General features: G+C 47.2%; 1 protein-coding gene across 1 annotated transcript in view; it reads left to right on the top strand.

Moving 5' to 3' along the window:
• Nucleotides 1–8,259, top strand: part of NCBP3 (nuclear cap binding subunit 3) — a 33,311-nt gene extending 25,052 nt beyond the window's left edge. The window contains exons 12-14 of the mRNA XM_081219412.1: nucleotides 1,148–1,309; nucleotides 2,425–2,587; nucleotides 3,054–8,259. Coding sequence (XP_081075538.1) covers nucleotides 1,148–1,309; nucleotides 2,425–2,587; nucleotides 3,054–3,162 — 434 coding nt within the window. The 3' untranslated portion in view covers nucleotides 3,163–8,259. The remainder of the gene's footprint in view (nucleotides 1–1,147; nucleotides 1,310–2,424; nucleotides 2,588–3,053) is intronic.
• Nucleotides 8,260–26,815: the final 18,556 nt, after the last annotated feature.

The raw sequence follows: 26,815 nt of genomic DNA, 5'->3' as shown, positions 1-26,815 counted from the left end.
CTTCTCAGAGCACGTGGCTGTGGAGGGAGGCCTCGGAGAGGAAATAGGGTCTCAGTTGGCAAACCTAATTTTTTTGAGGTGGGAAGTAACCTGATCTTATATCTATTTTAGAAAGGTAACTTGGTGGCAGTGTAGGGTGTGATAGAGAGTTAAGTAAGTAACAAGGGCCTGAACTAGATCAGGGACGGTGGAGGCAGAATTGATGCCAATGTCAGCCTTGGAGAGGAAGAAGACTCAGCGCTGGGAAGTGCGGGAGGAAAGGGAGAGAAGCCAAGGGGCTCAAGCCTGAGGGGCTGAAAGATGGGGGTGCTGTCCTCAGAGAGCATAGGCAAGGTGGGTGAAAGCCCAGCACAGGGACTTGCTAATAAATGTGTTTTTGTGGTTGCTGTTATTGTGAGAGGGAGCTCAGGAGGACAGGCAGATTTGGGGGCGGGGGGGCTGGGAGAAAAACAAATTTGATTTGGGACATCTTCCCTTGATCCTTTGCTTTTTTTTTTTTGCGGTACGCGGGCCTCTCACTGTTGTGGCCTCTCCCGTTGCGGAGCACAGGCTCCAGATGCGCAGCCTCAGCGGCTATGGCTCACGGGACCAGCCGCTCCGAGGCATGTAGGATCTTCCTGGACCGGGGCACGGACCCGCGTCCCCTGCATCGGCAGGCGGACTCTCAACCACTGCACCACCAGGGAAGCCCCTGATCCTTTGCTTTTTGTCAGTCTCATTACAACTATTGTTCAATGTAATAGTTTATTGAGAACTTCTTATATGTTCAGAGATTGCGGCTTCTGTCCTCAGGGAGCTTGCAGTATTTCTTGTCAGCCGAAACGTTCGTAAATTATTTGCTCTGCTTGATTCTACTACAGAAAACACAAAGCAGACAATTCTGCCTGAGAAGTTCCTTTCTGGAGCAGTCAGCTAAGGTTTTTTTCCCCCTGCAAGCCCCTGGGGATTCTCATTTGAATTTTCCCAGAGAATCCAGACTCTGTAGAGGGAAGGCTCTTAAAAGCCTGGTTGTGCTGGGCCCCATGTCCAGCGCATGTCCAAATCTCAGGGAGATTTGGTACCAGGTCCTGCAGAGATCTCAGGTTGACAGTACAGATAGCAAAGCATATGCACGTGGTCACGGTAGTCCTTTTTTTTCTTTTTCTAGATATACGCCAGCGATTAGGAAAAAGACCACATTCTCCGGAAAAGGCTTTTAGTAGTAACCCAGTCGTTCGGAGAGAGCCCTTTTCTGATGTACATAGTAGGCTAGGTGTTCCCAGGCAAGATGTTAAAGGCCTCTACTCCGATACTCGGGAGAAGAAATCAGGTTGGTAACACTGAAAACTGATGGAGAAGGGAATTGGGTAAGAGCAGAGACAATGGGTGTAGCACAGAAATACTTTGTTAGCAGAAGGCAGGAAATAGCATATGACAAAAATAAATTATTTTTCCTCTTTCATTATAGTCATCGTCATCATCATCATCATCATCATCATAATGGTAACAGTGTGGAAAATTTAGAAAATGGGAAAAAAAACTCACCCCTGATTCTTTCTGTTTAACACAAATACTTTTTAGTTTCATGCTATTCCAGTCTTTGCCCATATACATATACTACTATTTTCATATATCATCTTATCATAGTCATTTTTCCACATTCTTAGAGCTTTTATAAATAAAACTTTTTTTTTTTTTTTTTTGCAATACACGGGCCTCTCACTGTTGTGGCCTCTCCCATTGCGGGGCACAGGCTCCGGATGCACAGGCTCAGCGGCCATGGCTCACGGGCCGAGTCGCTCCGCAGCATGTGGGATCTTCCCGGACTGGGGCACGAACCTGCGTCCCCTGCATCGGCAGGCGGACTCTCAACCACTTCGCCACCAGGGAAGCCCTTATAAATAAAACTTTTAATTGCCTTACAGAGTGGCTATCTTATGAAATTCTATGTATTTCTCTATTGTTGAATATTAATATTTGAAAAATTAATGGAGAGTGAGCAGAATCTGAAAGTTGACAGTGTAGCAGGCCCGTCAGTTTGCAGAATATTGTAGCTGGGAAGATCTGGGAATGGCCCAGTCCTGGCAGAATGAAGTTGTACACGGACGGGATGGTGAGTCTCACCAGGCAGGGGCAGGTGTAGTATAAGCAGCCTCCCAGGTGATTCTGATGTGCCTAGCATGGGGTAGGATGGGGTTGGGGGGGCGCATATCCCCGAGCTGAGAGAATCTCCCGTTGGGTCCGGTTCTCTCAGTCTGCAGGCAGGGGACTGCAGCCAGGGAAAGGAGAGGATCTGCCCAAGGCTGCACCATGGTTGCAGGTGCCACGGACAACCCCCAACGGCCCCCCCACCCCCCGCCCCGTGCTTCCTGCACGTCAGGTGTTGCCAGTGCCCCTGTTTCTCAGCATCGATGCCAGAGCTGAAATGCCTTCTCACCCAAACAGGTAGTTTATGGACTCGCTTAGGATCTGCACCCAAGACCAAAGAAAAGAACACGAAGAAAGTGGATCACAGGGCGCCCGGCACAGAGGAAGATGACTCCGAGCTGCAAAGGGCATGGGGGGCTCTGATTAAGGAGAAAGAACAGTCTCGCCAAAAGAAGAGCCGGTTAGATAACTTACCATCTCTCCAGATTGAAGTTAGTCGGGAAAGCAGCTCTGGTTCAGAGGCAGAGTCCTGATGCCCTTGGGGCCCAAGGCGGCTGCCCTAAAGCCTGACATTCTTTTGCAGGGTGGGGTGCACAGTAGGACCCCCCCATGCGGGAGTTGGCGCCCCTCCCGTTCTTGCTCACGCAGTCACCCTCCACTCTTGCTACTGCAGCAAGACATCTTAAGAATGTGACATGTTTTGAAGGGCATCTATCTAATCTTTTGCTGCAGAGTTATAGTTCTGGGCCCTCACTTCTTTTCCCACCACCCCACAAGCTTTACCCTTTGAGGAAAAGGCAGCCCTCCAGATTTTGTAGACATTTTTCTTAATATTTTTAACATTGTGTCTTTTAAAAGAAATGTTTTACACGGTTCATCCAAAGAGCAGAGAACTGAACTTCTCACTATTGCCTTGGCCCTGACAGCTGTTACCAGCACCCTTTTCCCAAGAAAAGTCAATTCCCAGGTGCTTATTGGACAGCCTTCGAGGGGGAAGATGAGGGAAGCTGCCAGCTCACCCTTCCAGGATCCTAGTGTGGGGGCCGAATCTCATGGACCTGACCTCAGAGGTGCACCCGTGCCGCCCAGGTAGATAAGAGCCGCAGCGTCGATCGCCCTTCGTTCCTCCCTGGGGATTTCTGTTAGGGGGCCTTGTTAGTGATCAGCTTGAAGTGAAGATCAAGTTCAGTGCTGTGGGATTTTTAGGAACAAAAAACTGTGACTTTGGGATTTGGGGTGGATTTTTGTGCTAGGGCTGGGGTCATGGGTTCATGTTGAACAATTTTTAAGTCTGTATTATGTTTAAAAAATATTAATGATTTAAAAGTTTAAATTTTTAATTTTTATATGTGAAAATATTTCCTTTTGGCTACGAGGGAAGCTCAAGTGGTGTCTTCTTATGTGCTGTTAAATATATATTATATACTTTGGAAGAAGGCAAAGAGGGGAGCCTCATTATTTTTAAATGATCCCAACTGTATAGTCTGTCTGTTGTACATAGAGTTTAACTTGCTTTTTGGCCGCTGTAGGGAAAAAAACCCATCCACCTGAGATGGGAACCTGTCATTTATTATCACTTCAGAAGTGATACACTGATATTTATTCTTTCTGTCTCCAAGTTCTGGCACTTGAAGACTTCAAAACTGGCAAATAAGATAATAGTTATAGAAATTTTAGTTCATTTATTTCTGAACTCCTTTCAGATTATTTTACCATGAGAAGGTGGTAGATTATTTTGTGTTCCTGTCTGATTTTTATTTTGAAGTATTTAGTGTTGTATTCCTCTGCAGGCTTAAAAATAGTGTTTTACTTCAATTCAGTAGAGCTTAGGAGTTAAAGAGAATAAAGCCTGTGTTGCTTGTGTGGTGTCACAACCCCTCACCTGTCTGGAATGTTCAGCACCCAGTGCAGCTCAGGGTTCTAGAGATCTTTGCTCATGCCTGAGCTAGTGGTCACATGACTAGTTGATTGCAGTGTGGTGCGATGGAGGGTGGAAGGAACGCTTTGTTTAATAAAGAAAGGCGGGGAAACTTGAGACTTGCGACAAGAACTGTGTTGTCCATGTTTTGTTGGTTAACCTGCTTTTTCCCTCCCTGTAGAAAGATGAGAGCATGTAACCATGATATGTTTCAGCTTCCTAGTGGGATTCTAGGAAAGAGCTGGTTCTGGTTTCTCTGCCAGTTAAGACCTAAGGTTTCTGAGGTTTCTCAGCTCTTTGCTCATGAAGCACACAGCTGGGAACCAGGTTCTTGAGGAGGGGCCAGGGTCTGGGCGGTTGGTCAGGTGAGAAGTGCAGGGACTGTAGAGTCAGAGACGCCGACCCCTGGCTCTGCTCCGTGGGCCTGGGCCTCAGTTTCCCCTTCTAGCAAATGAATGGGCTGGTACTAGAGCTGCTGGCTTCGTTGGTGCGTCTTAATGGTGTTTTGCTGTCTCAGAGTGGTGGCTGCAGCGGGCTGGCCAGCACCAGTGTCTGGAACAGGTGCAGGGAGGGTCAAGGAGACAACTGAGGGTGTGCATGAGGTTGTGGACGGGACTACCCCCACCCTATTCCAGTCTCTGGGCCACTAGTGAGACAAAGAGGTCCCCATGGTCAGGGTCCCCACTGACATGCTCTCTGCAGTGTTCAGAAAACTCCCCTTCTCAGACTTTCCCTTGTGTTTCCCAGTCATGACCCTTTCCCACCAGTAGTTCAGGCCCACTTGTCCCATGGCCTTTCAGCCCTCACCAGTCTTTTGCTAGGGATCAAGGAAGACTTTCAGGAAGGGCGGTGGTGTGTAGTTAAAACTGATGTGACCAAGAAAAATGCCTACTTCAGCAGCCTTGCAGTTCTCACAAACACGCAGAGCCCAGAAAATTACCTTTAAAGACGTTAAGTTTTATTTCCCAAAGTTATTGGCCTTAGCCTCTCACTCTCCAGCCCACTCAAGCACTCAGATCTTGCAGCATCTTATGAGTGCTCTGGAAGCCCGGGCCCTTTCTTGGGAGTTGGGGAGCAAAGATGGACAGTCGGTTTAGTCTTTACACATATGAGATTTTAGATACGTTTTTGCTGCTTGATAATAATTACAGATACCTCATTTCTGTTTTCCACTCTCCACCTTGGGAGAGGTGCCAACTACCCAGGAGAGCTTGTGGAGCCCAGCACACAATGGAACCTCTCCTCCCCTGGCCTCTTCTAGCCTGACCCCATGAGTCCCTCTCCTTAGGTCAGAAACTGTCTTCTCCCTCTGCATCCCTGCAGCAGCCTCTTTACTGGTTCCTCTCCCCTCTCTCTCCCTCTCCATTCTGCACACTGCAGCTGGGATGAACTTTCGGTATTATTAGCAGCTTTATTGAGATATAATTTACATAGCATACAGTTCACCCATTTAAAGTGTACACTTCAGTGGCTTTTAGTATATTCACAGAGTTGTGCATCCGTTGCCGTAATCAATGTTAGAATATTTTCATCATCAAAAAGAAACCCTGCACCCATTCGCAGCACCCCATTCCCTCTTCCCCACTGGCAACCACTAACTACTTTTTGTCTCTATTGATTTATCTATTCTGAACATTTCATATAAATGGGAATCATACACTTTGTGGCTCTTTGTGACTGGTTTCTTTAACTAAACATAGTTTCGAGGTTCATCCATGTTGTAATATATATCAGTACTTCGTTTCTTTTTATTGCTGAGTAATGTTCCATCGTAAGGATATACCATATTTTGTTTATCCATTCATCAGTTGATGGACCGGTGGGTTGTTTCTATTTTTTGGCTGTTATGAATAATGCTGCTGTGAAAATTCATGTACAAGTTTTTACATGGACATATGTTTTCATTACTCTTAGGTTATATACCTAGGAGTGGAATTGCTGGGTCCTCTGGTATCTCTCTGTTTAACCTTTTGAAGAGCTGCCAGACTGTTTTTCCAAGTGGCTGCATCATTTTCCATTCCCCCCAGCAACGTATGAGGGTTCCAGTTTTCCCACATCTTTGTCAAGACTTGTTATGTTTTGATGTGAATTGGTATCTCATTATGGTTTTGATTTGCATTTCCTTGATGACTAATGATGTTGGGCATCTTTTCATGTGCTTCAGGGTGAACATGCTTACGAAGGTTATTCCTATTACTCCTCTGCCTAAAAGCATCACCACTGCCAATGGGATAAATTCTGAACCCCTTTGATAGCTCACAAGGCTGGTCAGGATCTAGCCTCTGGCAGTATCTCTAGCCTCCTCTCCCCATCCTCCCCTACTTTCTGCTTACTGGTTTCCTGGAGGCATCTTGATCTCACCAGCCTCCCAGACTTTGCTCTGTGCTGTTCCTCCCCCCAGTGACCCCCTGGTCCTCTCCTCATCCCACTTCGGCTTTGCCTTCTCCTCTCCCTCATCCTCAAGGACTTATAAACCTCTCCAGGAAGCTACCTGCAACTTCCAGAGCAAGGTTATTGGCCCTGTTATGTGTCCCGTGGTACTGCCACGAAGGAGTCTTGTTACATTCCAGGGTTAGGTTATAAAGTCATGCCTAGGATAAAAATTGAGTGTAATCAAAATTCCTTTCGGACACCCTGAGGAAGGCGCCAGGTTGAAGACCATTATCGCGAGGTGCAGTGCGGCTGGTTCCTGCCTGTGCGGGAATAGGTCACAGTTTCTTTAGCTGAGCACTAGAAGTGGTTAGACTGCAAATAGGGCTGTGTTATGCAAGCAACACTTATTTGTAGGTGTTAGACTCACACTCAGGCAAGCAGTTGGCTTTTGAAGAGGCTCTTGGGAACCGAGACAGGCCACAGGAGCAGCAGGGGCACAAGCTCACCTCTGGCCCTCCCGCCTGTCTGCTCAGGGAGTGGAGTGGCAGATGGAATGGCCCAAATGTCTTAAAATTGTTTTCCTTGACTTTTTTTTTTCCCTAACTTTTTCAGACAAATACCATTATGTTTGCCTAAGTGAAATATGTACGTAATGCCAAATCTCTGTACCCCCTCAAGCCAGCACACCGGTACCCTGGATCGCAGTTCCCTCTTCCTACTTTGTCTTGATGTTAGACTGTGAGCTCCGTGAGAGCAGGGCCACGTCTGGCTTGGTCATGGGGTTCCCCAGTCCAAGTGCCGTGCCTGGCACCTGGCAGATCCCCTGTACACATAGCTGGATGTGTAAATTCCCCAGCTGCTGGAACAGCTCCATTCTCTGAAGCCCCGGCATCCTCTTACAGGCTCGTCCTCGTGCTTCTGCCTTGTACACACAACACTTTATTTTCATGTTTTGTTTTCCCTGCTAGCAGCCCCTGTGAGCAGGCTTCTTCATGTCGTTATCTCTGTTCCTCCTCCCAGGCCAGTCCAGAGTAAATGGTGCCTGAAAAGTGTTTGGCAAATGAATGACTTGTGGGAACCCAACCCAGCCCTGGCACCTTTGTCTGCAGGCTAGTCTGCTTCTAGCGGTGACTACCAGATTCAAAAAAGAGGAAGGTTGTTCGCAAGTGCATAAATTGCACTTGCGTAAGAAAGAATCTCATTAAGTAGACCTCCATGAAATTCAAATTTTGATGATCTGGCTATATCTGAGCTGAAGCTTACCTGGCGTTATAAAGAATTTGCTGGAGAGTCATGTAGATAATCCAGAATATTTTTTAGAAAGTATTCATCTGCACCCAGGAGACCAAGAAAGGAAGCCGGCGGGTGGATCAGAGGCCCCAAAGAGAGACTGCTGGGCCGATTCTTAGCATCTGATCCAATTGGTGAGGAAGTGACTGGCAGCTCAAAGAAGACACAAAGAAACAGAACTCGTTCCTTCAGGCACAACAACCCTTTTGCCTGAAGTAGGCTTCCCACCGTCACGCGGAGCGGTTTGAAAGTTATGGTGAAATGCTCACAGGCAATTTGGATGAAAGTTAACAGCAAATGACGGCTTCACAGATTAATTAATTGCTGCACAAATAAGTTGATGTACAAGTATTTGCTTTTAAATCTTACACAATGAGAAGTAAATTAGAAGTCAAACCATTTTTTCCTTTGAAGAACTAAAAGGACAGAATGTCTTTGATGAACTTGAGAGCAGCATACTGGCTTCAAGGCAGACTGTTGTTGTGTAGTCTGACCAATAATAATGTAGAACTTTTCTTACATGTTTATAAAATAAATCTTAGAAGAAAAATCATACTGTAGCCTTTTTTTAAAAAAATGAAATTCTATGAACATTTCACAGAACTTGGATGTTCCTGGGAGCAGTTAGGGAAATGCTGGCTCAAAAGCTTATTTCAAATAGTTGTGAGGCATTGGAGGGGGCTTTTGCTCTGCTATAAATACAACTCTAGGGTATGGGTGGTCTTTAACCCACCAAAGTCAGCACCCGGCACCCGGGGTTCTTACCTGGTTTTGTTGGAGCAATTCCAGAGGCCCCCCTCTGGATGACAGACTCTTCAGTAGTTGAGATTTTGTGTTACCTCAGACTGTGTCACCCCTGCCTCGGGACCAGTGTTGGTTAGAGCAAGGGACCCACCATCGACAGGAGAGGTGACAAGGCCTTCCCGTCCCTTCCTGGGCTGTCATGTGTTTAATGCGTCACCTCTTCTTAGTGGCAAGAGTTCGTCAGAGGGCCCGTGAGCAGGAGACGGCACTTTTTTGCTCAGGTAGAATGTCTTTTGTGGGGAGGTCAGATGGGGTGACGGCTGGGGCTGGGCCCGGAGCCTTGGGAACTCGTTCTATCTCATCTGCAGACTTGAAAAAAAACCCAAGCGAGTCCCTTCGCTTCTTGGGACCTCAGTGTCCCTGCCTGTCAGATGAAGGGCTCAAGTGGGATGACCTCCAGGTTTCCTTCTAGTGCTAATGTGAGTTCTAGGATCTTTGCTGAGCTTTCCCAAGGAGCATCAGGAGTGTAAGTTGGACGGGAAGGAGTTGGGGGCAAGCAAGAGGCCTAAGCCCTTGCACCCTTGATTCCATGAGCCAGTGCAACACCCCCGCCGCAGACCTCCGTTATGAAAGGAGAAGGAGATCCTCTCCCTTGCTCCCTTGCCCGCTCGGCCCCCCTTCCCCAGTGCGCACACACACCATTCTGTGTTTCACTTGGGAGATTTTTTAGGAGGTAGCTCAGTGTCTTAATCAGCTCAGGCTGCTATAACAAAATACCATGGACTGGGTGGCTTAAATAACAGAAATTTATTTTCTCATGGTCTAAAGGTAGAAGTCCAGGATCAGGATGCTAGTAGTTGGGTTCGCACGAGGCCTCTCTTCCTGGCTTGCAGACAGCATCTCACTGTGTGCTCACATGGCCTTTCCTTGGTGCGTGTTCTTGGAGAGAGAGGTGTCTCTTCCTCTTCTCAAGCCACCAAGCCTATTGGATTAGGGCCCTACCTTTTTTTAAATTTAATTTTATTTATTTTTGTCTGCATTGGGTCTTCATTGCCGTGCGTGGGCTTTCTCTAGTTGCGGTGAGCGGGGGCTACTCTTCGTTGCGGTGCACGAGCTTCTCATTGCGGTGGCTTCTCTTGTTGCAGAGCATGGGCTCCAGGCGCGTGGCTTCAGTAGTTGCGGCACGCAGGCTCAGTAGTCGTGGCTTGCGGGCTCTAGAGTGCAGGCTCCGTAGTTGTGGCACACGGGCTTAGTTGCTCCATGGCATGTGGATTCTTCCCCAACCAGGGCTCGAACCTGTGTCCCCTGCACTGGCAGACAGGGTCTTTTTTTTTTTTTTTTTCCGGTACGCGGGCCTCTCACTGCTGTGGCCTCTCCCGTTGCGGAGCACAGGCTCTGGACACGCAGGCCCAGCGGCCATGGCTCACGGGCCCAGCCGCTCCGCGGCATGTGGGATCTTCCCGGACCGGGGCACGAACCCGTGTCCCCTGCATCGTCAGGCGGACTCTCAACCACTGCGCCACCAGGGAAGCCCAAGACAGAGTCTTAATCAGTGCGCCACCAGGGAAGTCCTGGGCCCTACCTTTTTGATCTTAATTATCTCCTAAAGGCTCTATCTCCAAATGTAGTCACATTGGGGGTTATGGTGTCAACATATGAATTTGGGGAGGGGGACACAGTTCAGTCCATGGCACCCAGTAATGCAAGGGTCCCAGTGTGTGTTTGTGGAATGAGGTCACTGCTTTTTAAAAGCCCACAGACTGGATTTTGATCCATGGGTCTGAAGGCAGTAAGGTTTGTAGTTCAGAGTCCTTGTTCTGGAGGAAACAGACCCATTTGATTGAGTCCACCTCGGCTACTTACTAGCCATATGGCCTTGGGCAGATTACTTAACCTCTGTCTCTGAGCCAGCATCGTCATCTGCAAAATCGGGATAACCGAGTATGGTGGCTGTGAGGATCAGATGAGGGCTTGCGTGGAAGGCCCTTGGCACTGAGTCTGCGTCCCCTCCTGACGCTCAGTCAATGGGAGTGATTACGACTGCTTTTCAGTCTTCCCGGGGCCCCTTTGCCAGCTCTGTCCTGCGCTGCAGTCCCGTGTCTAGTCTCAGTAACATCCTCACTCTTCCAAGTGCCCTCCTCCCAGCCTCCTAGGACTCAGAAGGCAAGTGGGTAATGAGAAGTATTTCCTGTGTCTGGGGGCGAGGAGGCAGGCCTGTGGGGACAGCCCCCACCCCCTGGTGGCTTGTGCTCTCCACTCACTCTCCAGACAAGGCAGTTAGTCCTTTTAGCTCAGGCTGAGCGTGTGTCCTCCATCCCCTAACGTTTACAACAGTTTATTGTGAAATCATTTAACAATTACAGAATAGTTTTGAGGGTAGAACAAAGAACATTTTGCCACATTTCCTTATTCATTCTTTTCTTCCTCCCCTCCCTCCCCCCTCACCCCCTTGTCCCCCACCAACCACGAACTGTTTGAGAGTTATTTGCCTACATTGCATCCCTTTACTCCCTAAATGTAATACTTCAGTGTACATTTTCTAAGAACAAGGACAGTCTCTCATACGACCAGAGTATTGATATCAAATTCAGGAAATGTATAATTTTAATCAGTACAGTAGTACCTAATCCATGGTTCATGCTTCAGTTTTGCCAACTGTCCCAATAATGTTTTTTTCTGGTCTAGGATACAATCCAGGATCACACACTACAGTTAATATCCTGTCTTTAGTCTCTTATAATGTGGAGCAATTCCTTTGCCTTTCTTTGCCTTTTATGATATTGACGTCTTTGAAGCGTTCAGTCCGGTTATGTTGTAGAATTCCCTCAAGTTGGTCCCTTACCATTTGTTGAAAGTAAAATGAGTTAAGAAGCCATTTTCACATTGCTTTTGGATGTAGCTACTGAATGCCCGGCCTTGCATTAGGCTCTGTGAACCGGGAGCATTATATAGCCTGACTCTGACTTAGGACCTTAAGTCTGGGTTTGTGGGGACAGCAGTTCCTGTCAGAAGGGCTTGAAGGGCCCCTGCGTGCTCGTGATTAGGGGTCTGCTGTGCTGGCACCGACAAGCTTGGAAAATACATCTCAGATGGGTGCAGGATGATTCAGCATTCTGGAAGTCTCCAAAGATGCAGAAAACGGCCCTGCACCTGTTCCAGCATCCACTCATCAACTTTGCCTGGCCTCCAGAGATGTCCTAAAGTTCACACTCCAAACCAAAGTCCTGTTTTCTCTCAGAAACCTCCAGCAGGCTGCAGTCGTGGGTTCCAGCCTGTCCTTACTGCAGCTCTGCTCTGCGGCCTGGGTCTGTTCTCTCCCGCTCTGGGCCAGTGGTGGGAGGGGAGCCCCTCCTTGCTCTGCCAAGTGCCCCTGGCACTGGGAACAGGGAGGGAAAGAGTCACTGAGCCCTGAGTGTGGGAAGACAGCCAGCACCCTGGCCTATGACGAGGTTAAGCCAACTTAGGCTGATCTTCGTTGTGATCTGGCAGACGACTCATCAGACCCGGAGCTTTGCTTTTTCATCTGTTTAACTTCTCTGTTGGATGGTATATACTGTGAAAAACAGTGAATCGTAATCTCTATTCAACCAACCGTGTAACATCAGGGGACTGTCGTGCTAGTTGGAGGTATTTTGTCAGACCAAAGCAAACGATGCAAGAATGTTGTAAGTGACATCAGTCTTTACAGAACTTTGGCCAAGCAGGCTTTCACTGTGAGAAACAGGGTAAAATTGATTTTCATCTAGTCATTAAGGCAACACCATTGTCTGCTGTGTTTTAACACTTATATTAACACTTCAAAGTGCTCTCCCTGGAGATGCAGACATTCATGTGAGAGAGACAGAGAGTCCCCTGCCTTTTTGATTGTAAATTAATTAAAATTAAATAAAATTGAAAACTCAGTTCCTCAGTGACTGGTGACATTTCAAGGGCTCAGTAGCCACACGTGGTTAGGGGCTCCCATGTTGGACCCTCATCGCCGAGTTCTGTTGGACAGCGCCGCTCTGCACGGCCAACAGTCTGGGAAGCAGAGGCTCGGGAGAGACTTCCTTCTGCGACAGACGTGGTGACACGGAAAATTGGACAGATTGTGAAGTTGGCATTTAAATATGACTGCAGGCCGTCGGCAGCGTGTCCTCGGGCTGCTGGCTTGGATCAAAGGTGTGCTGAAAGATGAATGGAGTTTCACTTGTTCCGTTGTTCTGGTAGCCCAGAGCTCTGTTAGGTTAGTTCCACATCATGGGCTGTAGTCAGGTGTTAAAGAGAATGCAACCAAAGCTGCACTGAGGCAGCGATTCAGGCAGCGCGTGGGTCTTTCCACTCACCTGACCCTCCGCAGTCTCAGGGCCTCGCGTGCGCAGGCGGAGTGCCAGAGCCCCGAGCTGTGAGGGTGCTTTCTGTAGGAAGGACCCTGGGCCAGGCGCTGGGGTGGGGTGTGTAGTGGCGGGTTCCAGGGCAGGGCATGGGGCTGGGACCCACCCACATGGATGATAAACAACGGCTGGATTAATACTGCTCCTGCACCTCACACATCTGCTGAGATCATCCAGCTCTGTTCCCAGGCCAAACCTCGGCTCACCACCAAAGCGTGGGTGATGGGGCAGGGCTGGCAGGTGTCTCTAAGCTCCCAGGACCCAGCCCACAACTGCTGAGGAAGCCACGCAGCCAGCCGTGTACAAGTGGAGCGTCTGTGTCTACTTGAAAGTGCCTCTGCCTGTGGTCCTTGCCTGTGTGTGCGCCTCTGTCCCCGCCTCCTGGCTGCCGGAGCCCTGGAGCCGCAGAGGGAAGCTGAGCAAGTCGAGGCCCACGCCGCTGCCTCTGCTCCAGCCAGGATGTGGCTCTTCCATACTCTGCTCTGCATGACCAGTAAGTCAGCCTCACCCCCTGCCCCGAGGGGCTGCACAGCCTGTCCATCTGCGTGTCTCTGGTGGGGCTCAGAGCCTGAGGTCAGAGAAAGTCTGGGGACTCCCCCTGGAAGCCCGTCTTGCTCCGTGGGTCGGACCCCCAGGCTAGGAAGGACCTCTGAGGCTCTGTTGGCTGCTGACAGCGTGTGGCTTTGGACTCCAGGGCTCTGCATCCTGTTCCTCCCGCCAGCTCCCCTCCCCACGCAGGCCCTCTCCCCTGGAACCCACTCCAGGCAGCCCCTCAGGTCTGTGCCAAGCTTGTCCCCAGAGTGTGGAGGCTGGTGCAGCCCACCCACCCAGCGGAGCCCCCTGGTTCAGCTGAGGGGGGTGAGGACCCTGTGCGCAGGTGAGCACTGATGAGAGACCGTGCGGCGAACGCATGTGGGGAGCCTGCTTCCTGTTCCTGACGTTAGGGCCCCTAAGAGAACCTGTATGGGGGAGGGGACACTCCCTCTCCACTGCCTGGGGTCCCGTATGACCTTTAAAACTCCTATGGAAGCCCCTTGGGGCAAGCCAAGCCAGGAGCCTGCACCCAGCCACTAGGCCCCAGGGATGAGAATAAGCGTGGTCAGCGAGCCCCTGGGCGCTGCTCAGATCCAGCCTGAGGCAAGGGTGGTCCTGTGTAGTGATCTGGCAGGCTTCCCGGGGGCCTCCTGCGCTGGCCAGGAGCTGGTCAGAAGAATGAGACTGGACATCAAGCAGGTGTAGTTTCAGGGCTGCTGGGAGCCTGAGTTCTCCCTAAGGATGGGTGGGGGCCAGCTAGTAAACGCCAGACAGTGGCTGAGAGCTGAGGCCAGGCTGGGAGGGGGCTCAGAATTAGCACCCACCATGGGGCCAGATCACCCAAGAGGCAGGCCAAACGTGCATGGGGCATGAGCAAAGCATACATTTTTGGATACCTTTTAATATTTGATATTTAAAAAACATCAAAATAGTCATCGTGGAAAGATCAAAACTTTGTTGAACTTCCTTTTCCTTATTTTACAGTTTAGACTTCCCTTTACTTTCAGTTACATACGGTGTGTGGAGAAGGTCTCACACTTTTTATGGCTTACGGCTTTGATCCCCCATCACCAAGTGTGTCCATACCCTTGTCCACCCCATCCCAGTAGAGAGGAGGTGACTGAAGCCCAGAGAGGAGTAATGACTGGCCATAGTTACAAGCAAGTACTAGTAGAAACGGGACTCAAGCCCAAGCCTCTGCCTCCTTGTCTCCTGTCTAGAAAGACAGAGCCTCTTGTCTCTGTCTCCTGTGGCCTCTGGAAAGACCAGTTATCACCCCAGCACCTTTTTCAACAATGTCAGTCCAGATGACACTTACCAAACCCCTTCTGAGGCTAAGGCACTCCCCAGGCTGACGGACAGCAGAGAGCAAGATAGAGCAGACTTGCAATGAGATCACTTACCCCGCACCTTGGCTATGCTATGGGCTGGGGCTAAGAGCAGAGCCCCAGCAGCTCCAGTCTGGGTGGGAGAAATGGAACGATGACAGTTCTGCTCCAAGCTGTGAGGTCCTGAGATTTAGGGATGGGCCAATCATGAAGAGCTTCCTGGAGGAAGTGAGATTGGCACTGAGTCTTAAGGGCTGGAGAGAGTCTGAGAAAGTGACAAGGAGATGCCAGGGAGGGTGGAGGAACCCCTCAGACAGTGACCCCAGGCCCAGGGCCCTGCATCCTCTGCCTGGCTGCACCTCCCTAGGCTGGAGACAATCCAAACTGTTCCTGGCCTGACCTTCCACCCTTCCCAAGCACCCACTGTGGTGATGCCCACTTCTCCTCAGTGGGAGCAGATGAGATAACATCAGTTGTCTGAGACAGTCAGATGCAGATACAAACACACTGAAACCCTGGAGCTGCCCATCTCATCCTGCTACCATGCAGCCTGCTGTTCCCAGGTCAGTCTTCACCCTGACTCATCTGTGACCGCAGCCACTCACTTCTCCCCCCAGGGTCTCAGAGGTTGCATCTGCATCGCTCGTGTGAGGAAGGGAACTGTGCTAGTGGCTTGTAAAACCTCACAGTGGTACACAAGCCAGCAGTCCAGGGCCGGCTCTGCTGTTGCACCAACTTCAGGCTGGTGCCGGGGGCCCTGCTGGGTCCTGCTGGGGCAGTGGGGAGGTGTCAGACCGGCCTCTGCCCGGGGCACAACCCCAGACCTGAGTGCAAGTGTGTGTTGGGAAACCTTGGCCATTGAGGATGGGGGACTGTAGTGTCCACGGTGGCCCTGAGGATGGGGGAGGTGCTTAGCAAGTGCAGACAGGTGGTGCAGGGTGAAAGGGAGGCTTTCTGTGCAGGAGAAACAGTATGGACAGAGACCCGGGTGTGAGGAGTGTGTTTAAGGAGACGCAGGGTGAGGTTTGAGTGGGAACAGAAGGCTATCTGCTCTGACGTTGCCTGCGCCCCACAACCAGGACACGCTGGGCCCTAGGGGGGAGCAGCCCGCACGCACACAATGACCCTGACCCTCTGTCCCCAGCCAGAGGGCCCACTGAGAATGCCTTCAGGTGGCACACAGGGGATGGGGAAAGGGCATCCCAGGCAGAGGTAAGGCAAGCACAGTGTTCGTGGGCCAGCCGGGTGTGGAGAGCGGTCCACGCAGGAGCCAGACGCCTCCGACCTTCTCTGGGAGGCTGGCTTGGGGAGCAGCTGGGGGCCACGTGGGTGGTCAGGGTGCTGGTGGAGAGTGTGGGGGGCCCAGGGTGCCAGGCTGAGGGAGCTCGGGCCACACCCTGAGGGCAGTGGGAAGGCCAGCAGGCCCCTAGCCCGGAGGTGACAATGGGACGTGCCTGTGGTGTGGAAGGCGGAGCCCTGGAGAAAGGGGAGGCAGACAGGCCCATGAGGAGCCACTGCCGAGGTCCCATCCAGGGGGGTTGGGGCAGGAGGGCAGGGGGAGGGGGAGACACCTATGAGAAATGTTTAGGAGGAAGAAGCACTTTAGCACAGAGCACAGCACTGTCTGCTCCAGACCTGTCGGCCATGGTTATTAGGTAGCCTGTGAAGGGAGCCGGGGTGGGGGACTGAGGTATGAGGTTTGGGGCTGAGACGATGAGGCTCAACATGGAAGACCCAGGCGGGTGGGTGGAGGGTAAGCTGCCCCACGGGACAGGCGGCCCGCAGACCTTTCTGGGTGCTCTGGACTGGGCGTCAGGACGGCTGAATCTAGTCCTAGCTCTATGGCCCGGCTCCTTGTATAAGTGCGGGCAAACCATTCCCTGCCCTGCATCCACCCCTCCGGGTTCAGTTTGCTAAACCGAGAACAGTACTGTGAGAATGTGTATTTAAACTGCCTGGTGTGATAGGGGAGATAGGGGGTGGGTGCAGGCAGCGGTGGCTGACAGGATGGAGGGGACCCTGACTCAGCAGGCCTGTGTGGCCGGGACAGCTTGGAGAGGCGGCCCTGTGGGCGCTGTGGTGACAGACTCTGGTTCAGCAGGGCTCTCACCCCTGGCAGCCCAAGAGGGGGGCTTGAGCTGGTGGGCAGGGCTGTCAGAGAATGTGGCAGGCCTCCCTTGTGGTTATAACACTGACATTAGCACCCACATACTGAGCCTGCAAGATGTCAGATGCTGCGCCCGGCCTTGCCCCACTAGTCTGCACGGTCCCACATCACAGATGGGGAGACTGGGGTGAGGTGACAAGCCCAAGGTCCTTCAGGGACTCCGTGGCAGAGCGAGGATTTGAACTCAGGACTGTCTCCCTCCAGGGCTCATGCTCTCTCCTCTGAGTCGAAGTGGGAAGTGGGAAGAGAGGGGGTCCCCTGATGGAGGCACAGCCCGAGCAGAGGGACCACGGCAAGGGCCTGGGGGAAGTCGGCCCCAGCAAGGCGGCCCACGCCTGGTGGGCCCCAGGCACTGGCTGGCCTTATGGGAAAGCTCAGCGGACCCGCTGACACTCCTGAACACACACACATAAGTGTGTTCTCACTGACCTAATGACCAGCTCGATAACCCAGAGGTCTGCCCCAGCTCTGAGCTGCTGGCACGATGGGGAGCCAGGTCTCTGTTTACACCGTACCCCCCGCCCCCTGCCGCCGCAGTGCCTCCAGCTTTTATTAAAGGCTTTAGGAATAGGCAGACCTGGGCCCCAGACACAAATTACAATTTGCTGATGGGCCACGAGCAACCACCCGACCTCTCTGAGCCTCAGCACCTGAGTATGGTACCTGGAGGACAGCAGGTGGTCCAGGAAGGTGGCTGTAATGGTCTCTGCTTATCTCCTCCCCTTTCCCTCCCCTCAGGAATCTTGCACCAAGATCCCTCCGTTGAACAAAGCAAATGGGGATGTGGGGGGTGGGGTAGGGGATCAGGAATCTCTGGCCCTCTTTGATGTTTCCAGGATACCTCATCTGGGCCTGGCACTGTGCTGAGCGGGACTCAGTGGTTGGGGGTGTGTCATGGATGACTCAAATCAGATTACAGTTTTGGGGAGACAGACTTTATCACAGATCACTCTGACCCAGACACGATTTAGTCAGAGCCAGACAGAGACCCCACAGGATGCCAAGGGAGCTCAGGGACCACTGGGGTACTCTGGCTGAGAATCTGGATTGGCTCCTGGGGCAGGGCCCCAAAGGATGGGGCAGAGGTGGGAGAGTGATGAGGAAGGCACACTGGGCAGAGGGAACTGCTTGTGCAAAGGCCCTGCGGCAGGAGGTATGCAGATGGTGTTCAGGAAGTGGGGTATTGAGGAACCAGAGAGCAGAGCTGGCAGAGGGGGCACTGGGCTGAGCAGGGAGGTACCATGGATGCCGGGGGAGGAGGCTGGACTTACCACAGGGGTTTCAATTCATGTCTCTTAAGTCACACAGATGGTAAAAAGGGGAAAGAATGCCTTCCAGTCGCCCCTTGTAAGAAGTGGGTAGTTCTCCCTTTTTAGTTTTTTTGACCTGCCCCATTATTTTAAAACAAGTTTTATTTTAGCACATGGTATATTTTTATGAGTCACTACCAATCACTCCAGGCAAGGCAGAGGTATAAAGGGAAAGGAATAAAGTACAGATGTCTATTTTGTGCCAGGCTTGGGGAGGGGGACTGGGAATTGAGAGGAGAGAGTGGACACTGCCCTCTCACAGGGTGCCTGCTCCTTCAGCCTTTGGAAGGTTGGGTTTTTTGTTGTTTTTTTTTAATGTTTTATTTATTTCGGCTGCACAGGGTCTTAGTTGCGGCACACAGGATCTTTTAGTTGCGGCATGTGGGCTCTTAGTTGTGGCGTGTATGTGGGTTTTAGTTCCCAACCAGGGATCGAGCCCAGGCCCCCTGCATTGGGAGCACAGAGTCTTACCCACTGGATCACCAGGGAAGTCCCTGGAAGGTTGGTTTTTAACAAATTTTAAAGCATGTACAAAAATAAAGCAAATAACATTAATAAACCCAATATACCCATCACCCAGATGACACAACTATCAAGATCTTGCCGCGCTTGCTGCATTTATGTGTTTCACTGTCCCTTTTTGTTTCCTTTACCAAAGTATTTTGAAGCTTTGCTGCTCACATTTTGGTCTGGGGGACCAACAGCAACCTGGCATCACTTAGCGGCGGTTAGACTAGGATCTTAGCCCCACTCCCTGACCTACTGAATCAGAATCTGCATTTTTAAGAAGATACTTGGGTGATTCGTTTGCACATTAATGTTTCGGAAGCATTGTTTGAAAGATAATCCCCAACATCAGGCATTTCTCCCTTCAGGACTTCAATACGCATTTCTGAAGTACTTGGGGATGTTTTCTTAACACAGCCATAATGTTCTCATCACCCAACAAAATTAACAGTAATTCTTTGGTATCATCTAATACCCAGTTCTTAACTCAAATCTTCCTGACTGTCTCAAAATGTCTATTTCTAACAGTTCAAATCAAGAGCCAAACAAGACCCACACATCACGTGTGGTTGCTATGCCTTTCTTAGTCTAGAGTGACCCCCTTGCTCATTTTTGAGGTTTGTGTGTCTGTTTCAAATCTTCGCTTTACTGCAGAGCTCAGTTGCTTGTCTTGCAGAACATCTTCAGGGTTTGTGTGTTTGCTTCCTCTCGATGTGATTTGTCCTTCAATCCCCTACATTACCCGAAACTTGGAAGTTAGCGCTAATGCCTTCATTAAATTCAGGTTTAACTTTTTTGGCGAGCATCCTCTAAACAGGAGGATTTTGCCATACGTCCTGCATTTATCTCACTCCCTTTTTTCTGTTTCCTTTGCCAACGTATTTTAGAGAGTTGCTTCTCAGTGTGGTCTGATGACTGGCAGCCTGGGCATCACATGGGAGCTGTTAGAAATGCAGTGTCCTGGGCCCCAGTATTCTTCCTAGGGGGTCATACTAGGAGGCACACATGCCTTGGGGGCCCACTCTAGTGGCCTGAGATGAACTAGTGGGCTGGGGGGAGCGGTCAGCCTAATTGTGAAGTGCTCTATCAAAATCTCATCTAAGTAGCTTCATCCATTGATGATGGCGGCCTGAACTAATTGCTGTATTTCACTATGACTTGCAAAATTGTGTTTTTATGGTTCTGTTATTCCTTCCACATTCATTAGTTACGATTCTTCTGTAAAGAACTTTTTCTCGTCAACTAGGACCATTTGGTGACCCTGAAATGCAGCGCATACAGGAAAGGCAAGAAAATTGCTTAATGCTTTCCCTTTAATAGTCAATTTTCAGAGTAAGGGCATAATGCCCTCATTACTTCCAATGGTGAAAAATGCAGTTTTGATTTGTTTTTGTTTTCTCTCTATCTTTTAAGTATCATTATGAACCCCTGGAATTTTTGTGTATTCAATGTGCTTCAGACACTTGCAATTATTATTTTTTTATTGAACTGTACTTGATTTACAATACTGTGCTAGTTTCAGGCGTACAGCAAAGTGATCTCATTATACATACATACATATACATATATATTCTTTTCATATTCTTTTAATTATAGGTTATTACGAGCTATTGAACATAGTTTCCTGTGCTATACAGTACATCCTTGTTGTTTACCTATTTTATATATAGTGGTGTGTATCTGTTAATCCCAAACTCCTAATTTATCCCTCCCCCCTCCCCGCAATTATTATTTTTTAATGTAAACTTTTTTGAAGACAACACACGCAAAAATGGACAAATTCAGATCAGTGAATTTTCAGATTAAATCAAATCCACATGCTGATACCAATTTCAAGAAACAGAGGACATTACCAACATCCCAGAAGTACCTCCCATGGCCCCCTCCAGTTATTACCTTACCCCCAAGAGTAACCACTCCCCTGACTTCTGATACCATGGATTCGTTTGCCTGTTTTGAACTTTGTATAAATGGAATTATACAGTATGTTCTGTTTTGCTCCTGTATTTATGAGATCCAACCCACCTTGTTGTTGATTATTTTCATTGCTGTAGAGTATTCCATTGGTGAATATACCACAGCATATTTTTTCTACTGTTGATGGATTTTGGGTTGTTCCAGTTTGGGGTTGTTATGAATAGTAGGCTATGAAAATTCTTGTACATTTTTTTTTTGTGAATATATGAATACATTTCTATTAGGTTTTTGCCTTAGGGTAGGATTGCTGGGTTATGGGTTATGCATATGCTCAACTTTAGTTGATAACTGCCAAATGGTTTTCTAAAGTGATTGTACCGATTTACATTCCCACCAGCAGTATTTGAGGGTTCTAGTAGCTCCACATCATTGTCAGCACTTGGTATTTTCTTTTTCATTTTAGCCATGCTGGTGGTTGTGCAGTGGTATCACATGGTGATCTCAATTTGCTTTTCTGTGAAGTCTAATGGTGCCTTCTCATATGATTGCTGGCTATTTGGATAATCTCTCTTGTGAAATGTCCTTTTTCTGTTGGCTTACGTGACTTTTTCTTATTGATCTGTAGGAACTCTACTGATTCTGATATGAATCTTTTGTCAGATACTTGTATTGCAAACATCTTCTCTCTCTCCGTGGCTTGCCTCTTCATTCTTTTTTTTTTTTTTAATTTTTTTTGCGGTACACGGGCCTCTCACTGTTGTGGCCTCTCCCATCGCGCACAGGCTCCGGACGCGCAGGCTCAGCGGCCATGGCTCATGGGCCCAGCCCCTCCGTGGTATGTGGGATCCTCCCGGACCGGGGCAGAACCTGTGTCCCCTGCATCGGCAGGCGGACTCTCAACCACTGTGCCACCAGGGAAGCCTGCCTCTTCATTCTTAATGATGTCTTTTGATAAACAGAAGTTCTTAAGTTTAATGAAGTTCAGTTTATCAGTTCTTTCCTTTATAGCTAGTGTTTTTTGTGTCCTGTTCAAAAAATATCTGTCTACCCCAAGGTCCTTTGTTTTCTCTTAAAAGCTTCATTGTTTCATTTTTCATATTTAGATATATGGTCTGTCTAAGTCCACATTTAAATCTTCAGTTCATCAGGAACTGACTTTTTGTGTATGATGTGAGAGAAGAGTCAAGATTAATTTTTTTTTTCAATACTGATATCCAAGTGACCCAGCACCATTTATTTAAAAGAGCATTCTTTCATCACTGTTCCTCACTGTCACCTTTGTCATAAATCAGGTGCCCATATGTTTCTGGACTCTCTGTCCCATTGATCTATTTTCTATCCTTGTGCCAATATAATTCTGTTTTAATAACTATAAATTTATAATAATCTTGATAAATGATAAGTCCCCAAATTTTGTTATTCTTCTTCAAGAGTGCCTGACTATTCTTGCCCTTTGCATTTTCATATAAATTTTTAAAATTGGCTTGTGAACATCACCCTTCCCCCAATAATTTGCTAGGATGTTGATTGTGGTTGTATTGAAGCTATAGATCAATATAGTGATAACTGACAACAACACGGAATCTTCTAATTCATGAACATCATCTGTTCCTTCATTTTAGATCTTTAATCTCTCCCAATCTTTTAATAGTTCTTAGTGTAGAGGTTTTGCATATCTCTAGTTAGAGTTACTCTTAGACATTTTATTTTTTTATGGCTTTTGTTAACGGCGTCTTTTAAATTTTTTCATTCTTCATTTGATCATTGATGGTTCATAGAAATACAATGGTTCTTTGTATTTTGCCTCTGTATCCCATGACCTTGCTCAGGGCATTTATTAATTCTCAATGTTTGTGGATCTGTTGGATTTTTCAATCTACTTAATCATGTCATCCTCAAATAATGACAGTTTTATTTTTTTCCTTTTTAATCTTTGTGCTCTGTATTTTTTCTTTTTTCTTACTGCTGTAAAACCTCCAGTAAAATGTTGAATAGAGGTGGTATGAGTGAGCATCCCTGTTTCATTTCTGATTTTAGGGGGAAAGCTTTCAATAACTCACCAATAAGAATGATGTTGGGAATTCCCTGGTGGTCCAGTGGTTGGTTAGGACTCCATGCTTTCACTGCCGAGGGCATGGGTTCAATCCCTGTTCGGGGTAATGAGATCCCACAAGCTGCGTGGCATAAGATAAAAAAATAAAATAAAATAAAAATAAAATAACTCTGGCAGTCCGGTGGTTAAGACTCTGCACTTCCACCACAGGGGGCGCGGGTTCTATCCCTGGTTGCAGAACTAAGATCCCACATGCCGCATGGTGTGGCCAAAAATTAAAAAAAAAAAAAAAATCAAAAGAATGGTGTTTGCTGAAGGATTTTTGTGGATATTCTTGATTAAAGACATTCCCTTCTATTCCTAGTTTGCTATGAATTTTTTAAATTACAAATCAGTATTGTATTTTATCAAATACCTTTTTCAGCATCTATCATAATGATAATGATCATATGATTTTTTTCTCCTCTTTTTTCTGTTAACGTGATAAATAAATTGATTCTTTTTGAACGTCACATCTCTCTTGCATTCCTGAAATAAACTCCACTTGGTTGTAAGGTATTATGCTTTTTATATACCCCTGGGTTTGATTTGCTAATGTTTTGTTTAGCAGTTTTGCATCTACATTAAAGGGAGAGATCGCTAATTTTCCTTTCATGTGTCGCTCTTGTCAGGTGCTAATATCAATGTCATGCTGGCCCCACAAAATGATTGGAAAGTGTTCTCTCATTTTCTCTTCTCTGGAACAGTTCATGTAAGATTTGTATTTCTTCTTTACGTGTTTGGGAGAGCTCACTAGTGAAGCCATCTGGGCCTGGAGTTAATGGATTCAGTTTTTAAAATTTGGGATTATTCAGATTTCACTTCTTTTGTCAGTTTTGGTAAATTTATTTTTCAAAGAATCTGTCCTTTTCACCTAAATTGTCAAGCTTACTGGCATAAAGTTGTATATACTATCCTCTTATTATCTCATGAATGTCTTAGGCTCTGTTCTGATGTCCTCTTTTCATTCATATTGGTAATTTATGTGTTTGCCTTTTTTTTTGCTTGATCAGTGTTGCTAGGGGGTTTTATCAGTTATATTACTCTTTCTAAAAACCAAACTTTAGCTTTGTTGATTCTCCCTACTGTAGGTTAGTTTTCTATTTCACTGATGTATGCTCATGTCTTTATTTCTTCCTGTACTCTCTCTGGGCTTGATTTGCTATTCGTTTAGCTTTTTGAGATGGAATATTAGATAACTGGTTTTCAGCCTTTCTTTCTTTTTTGGCTCTGCGTTTCCTCTAAACACTGCTTTAACTGTATCACACAAGTTTTGATTTGTCCTATGTTAATTCTCATTCAGTTCAAAATATTTTAAAGTTTCCATTATGATTTTATCTTTGGCCCTAGGTTATTTAGAAGTACATTGCTTAATTTCCAAGAAGTTAGACTTTTAAGCAGTGGAGTAGCATGCTTTTAAAAATTCTTTCTGGCAACTGGTACAGAAAGGATGTACCTAGAGGGAGAAGTCTTGGAAGAGAAAGGTCAGGAGACGAATGAATGTGTCTAAGCAGGAGACAGTAAGGTCAATGGGGCAGAACTGAGTCCCTGGAGACGCCAAAACGCACATGAGAATTCTGAGAATGATAAAGGTGGTATTTCAAATCTGCAGGGATAATATGAGCTATTTGAGAAGTAATGTTGAGACAATTTCATTTTGGGGGGAGAAAAGTAAAGCTGGATATATGCAAAAATAAAGTCTAGATGAATCAAAGACTCAAGCATAAGAAATGAAACAAAGAAAATATCGAAGAAAACATGAGTGAATTAAATAATCTCTGAGTGGGGAAGCATGACACAAAACTCGAGTCATACAGGAAAAATAATTTGACTACATAATAAATGTAGATGTGGGGAAAAATATAAGCCAGTCAAACAAACAGCTAAGTGAGAAACAGTCTCTAACACATTGACAATTTCTTTTGGACAAAAAGTTCTTATAAATTAGTAAGAAAACAATAAAGACCTCATAAAAATGAATAATGTATATGAATAAGCAGGAAACAAACTTATAATAAGAGGCTTGACTTTACTCATAATTTAAAAAATAGGTTCTTTTTTTCAAAAAAAATTTTTTTAAAGAGCTGGGCTTTTTAAAAATTTTTATTTAATTAATTTTTTTTTTGGCTGTGTGTTGGGTCTTCATTGCTGCACGCAGGCTTTCTCTAGTTGCGGCAAGCGGGGGCTGCTCTTCCTTGAGGTGCGCAGGCTTCTCATTGCAGTGGCTTCTCTTGTTGCGGAGCACGGGCTCTAGGCACGCGCGGGCTTCAGTAGTTGTGACACGTGGGTTCAGTAGTTGTGGCATGCGGGTTCAATAATTGTGGCATGCGGGCTTCAGTAGTTGTGGCACGTGGGCTTCAGTAGTTGTGGCTCGCGGGCTCTAGAGCGCAGGCTCAGTAGCTGTGGTGCACGGGCTTAGTTGCTCTGCGGCATGTGGGATCTTCCTGGACCAGGACTCAAACCCGTGTCCCCTGCATTGGCAGGCGGACTTTTAACCACTGCGCCACCAGGGAAGCCCTAAAAAATGGTTTGGGAACAAAGTGATGAGATACTCTTTTAAAACAAGGATGAGGAGGTCCGCACAGTCTGCTCAAGCGATGCTGTGAGGAAACAGGCCTTCCATTCTGTTGTTGGAATATGAATTGGTGCAGCCTCTTTGGGGGACAATCTGTCTATATCAATTTCCCCCCCAAAATTTTTAGTGAAGAATTTCAAATGTACAGAAAATTTGAAAAACTTGTGCAGTGAACAACCACATACAACACTTAGATTTTACAATGTATAGATTTTACAATATATATATATTTGTATATTACATATATGTAAAATATATGTGTGATAGTGCAAATATAACAAAATGTTGACAATTGTAATTGACATATATAAAAATATGTTTATTTATATCCATCTATATATAAACATCCATCCATATATATTCATCAATCCGTCCATCAAGCCGTCTTATATATATTTTTTTCCGTCTTATATTTTGATGCATTTCAAAGTAAATTGCAGACATCAGCACACTTCATCCCTAAACATTTCATCATACATATCAACTAGAGTTCAATATTTCCTCATGGTTCTTTTTTTTTTTTTTTTTTTGAGGTAAAATTTACCTACAGTGAAACACAGATTTTAAGTGGACCATTTGATGTATTTTTGACAATGCACACCTTTGTAATCCAAACTCCTATAGAGATATAGGATATTTCCATTACCCCAGGAAGCTCCTTTCTGCTCCTTCCCAGTTAATCTCCATCCCACATTAGCCCAGGCAATATTTTTTTTTGCTATAGATTAGTTTTGCTGGTTCTAGAACATCATATAAATGGAATCATACAGTAGATACTCTTTTATGTAAGACTTCTTTCACTGAGCATAATGATATTCATGATTCACCCATCTTGCTGTGTGTGCCAGTTGTTCGTTCCTTTTTACTCCTGAGTAGTATTCCATTGTCTGAATATGTCAGTTTATCGATTCCTCAGTTGATGGACATTTGGGTTGTTTCCAGTTTGGGACTGTTACAAATAAAGCTGCTATAAACATTCGTTTTCTGAGGTATTTTTGAGGACATGTGTTTTCTCTTGGGTCACTTGATGGGCAGGTACGTAGACAGATGTATGCAGACCCTCACCCTGGGGCCCGTAGTCTATTTTAACTTTGGTACATGACACGGTGATGAGCATGTGCTCCGTGGCAGGTATAGAAAGTGCACAGTGGGAGGTGTGAGAAGGTAGCAAGTGCTCTGGGACAGAACCAAGGAAGACCTCCTGGAGGAGGGGGCCTTGGTGCCAACACAGCTTGGTTTAGTGGGAGGACCAGGGGGTCTGGGTCAGACACGCCTGCATTCCAGTCTTATTCCCATGGAAAAAAGATTCTTGGTAGCGGGGGGACTTCCATGGCGGTCCAGTGGTTAAGATTCTGTACTTTCACTGCATGGGACATGGGTTTGATCCCTGGTCAGGGAACTAAGATCCCACATGCCATGTGGTGCATCCAAAAATAAAAAATCCTTGGGAGTCTTGCTTTCCTCATCTGTAAAATGGGGATAGTGGCACTGCAGGATGTGATGGAATAACGGTGCCTCTTTTGTTAAATGTTCTTCTTTTCTCTTCAGGCCTAGCTCCCC

This window comes from Mesoplodon bidens (assembly GCF_964165515.1).
Source record: "Mesoplodon bidens genome assembly, chromosome: 19".
Taxonomy (NCBI): Eukaryota; Metazoa; Chordata; class Mammalia; order Artiodactyla; family Ziphiidae; genus Mesoplodon; species Mesoplodon bidens.
The sequence above is the reverse complement of the archived record's forward strand: the minus strand, read 5'-3'. Positions and strand labels throughout refer to the sequence as shown.